Genomic DNA, 1513 nt, shown 5'->3' with positions numbered 1-1513 from the left:
ATAGTAATAACATTATCGTGCACGGGGGGACTTATTTTCGGTTTCGCATTTCAGATGTTCTCCATCGCGGGGAAAAGCAAAAAATCAGGCTTCGCACTCTCCAACAAAATTGATACTTCCACCTTGGCCTTACATAGGTTGTCGTCGTATCAAAAGGATGTAACACCACCCTGCTTGTGGTGGTAATTACAAGAAAAAGAAAAATTACCATGGAAACGCAGTTTCGAGCAAAATTGTCATTTTTTGTGTTAATTTTTATTAAATATGTGAACCTTCGGAAAAATTGCTTCATAACCTGTAAGCGAAGTGATGTGTGTAAAATGCATTATTCTTTCTGTTCAACTTGTTTGGGTAATGCATCAACTGTGTGCCTGTCGGTAATTATGTGCGCCATCATATCCCACATATATCTGTTGTAAAGTATCGTTATTATCAAGGCTGTATCGATGCCAATGACAACACCAGTCATTCGGCGCATCCAGAAGCCGAATGCAGCCATAACGGTGCATGTTCTGTCGATGTACAGCTGCTTTTTATTGTACCGGAGGCGATAGCATCTATCAATTATTTCTTCTTGCGATTTGTTTTTACCATGTGCAATCTGCATCATCGGAGCCATGCACAAGCCTTCATAAACATGTTAGTTCAAATTGAATGAATACTGCTCACAGCAAGCACATCGATTTACGGTAAATTTAAATCAATCCAGCTTCAACATTTAGAAAACATTTTTTGAGAAAGTTTTCAAAAAATTAAAATTTTGCTTAACTTTGCCTTATATTTAAAATTTTAACAATTGAATTAGACAAAATTTTGCCAGCGTCAAACAAAATAAAATTATTACTATGAAAAAATACAACAAACCTTTAGCAATTTTAAAAGTTATAAAATAAGCGCAATACCGAAATTTTGGATTTTTTTCTCTAAAAATGCCGTTGACGTTAAATTAAATTTGCAAATATTATAGTGGAATTGAAAAAAAACAAGTAAAAAAATACCGCATTATTACCTAGGAGCATTCCAGAAAGGCCGAATTTTGTTGGCGCCTTTTTGATTTTGACTTTTCGAACAAAATTCACTGACGGTGCTACGATCACACTTCCAACAAATGTACCCAACTCGGCCATTTTGTAACCAATGTGTATGCCAAGTTCGATTCTTGGATACGGTATATCCGACATTCGAGATTCAGGAAAATTAGTGAATGGAAACTGAGTAAAATTTAGAAGCCAACTCGTTCCCATTTGTTGCCTGCAAACTCTTTCACAAAATGAACATAAAAATATTCACCATAATTCATGTAAAAAATATGTGCAACAACAAATGAATGTACAGCTGTTGAAAATAAATGAAATTTATTAAGAACTTTTTATTGGTTAATTAGCTCGAAGTGGTCTGCTTTGGTTGAAGTTGGGCTCGCTTTTTGCAAAATCGCTTCTTAGCACCACGTTCTCGTCTCAAACGACGTTGTTCCATTTGCATAATCATTTTACGATGCGCTTTCACTCTTTCA

The 1513-nt window shown here is 35.4% G+C and overlaps 1 protein-coding gene across 1 annotated transcript; it reads right to left on the bottom strand.

The window, feature by feature from the left end:
- Positions 1-325: 325 nt before the first annotated feature.
- Positions 326-1244, bottom strand: Tsp_13656 (conserved hypothetical protein). Its single transcript, XM_003368049.1, has 2 exons — positions 1010-1244; positions 326-627 (listed from the first exon to the last, which is right to left on the bottom strand). The coding sequence occupies exons 1-2, from the start codon at positions 1242-1244 to the stop codon at positions 326-328; spliced, it is 537 nt and encodes a 178-aa protein (XP_003368097.1).
- Between the last annotated feature and the right edge of the window lie 269 nt (positions 1245-1513).

Source organism: Trichinella spiralis (assembly GCF_000181795.1).
Source record: "Trichinella spiralis strain ISS 195 chromosome Unknown Scfld3194, whole genome shotgun sequence".
In the NCBI taxonomy this organism is placed as follows: domain Eukaryota; kingdom Metazoa; phylum Nematoda; class Enoplea; order Trichinellida; family Trichinellidae; genus Trichinella; species Trichinella spiralis.
Note: the sequence above shows the minus strand (reverse complement) of the source record. Positions and strands in the feature narration are given on the sequence as shown.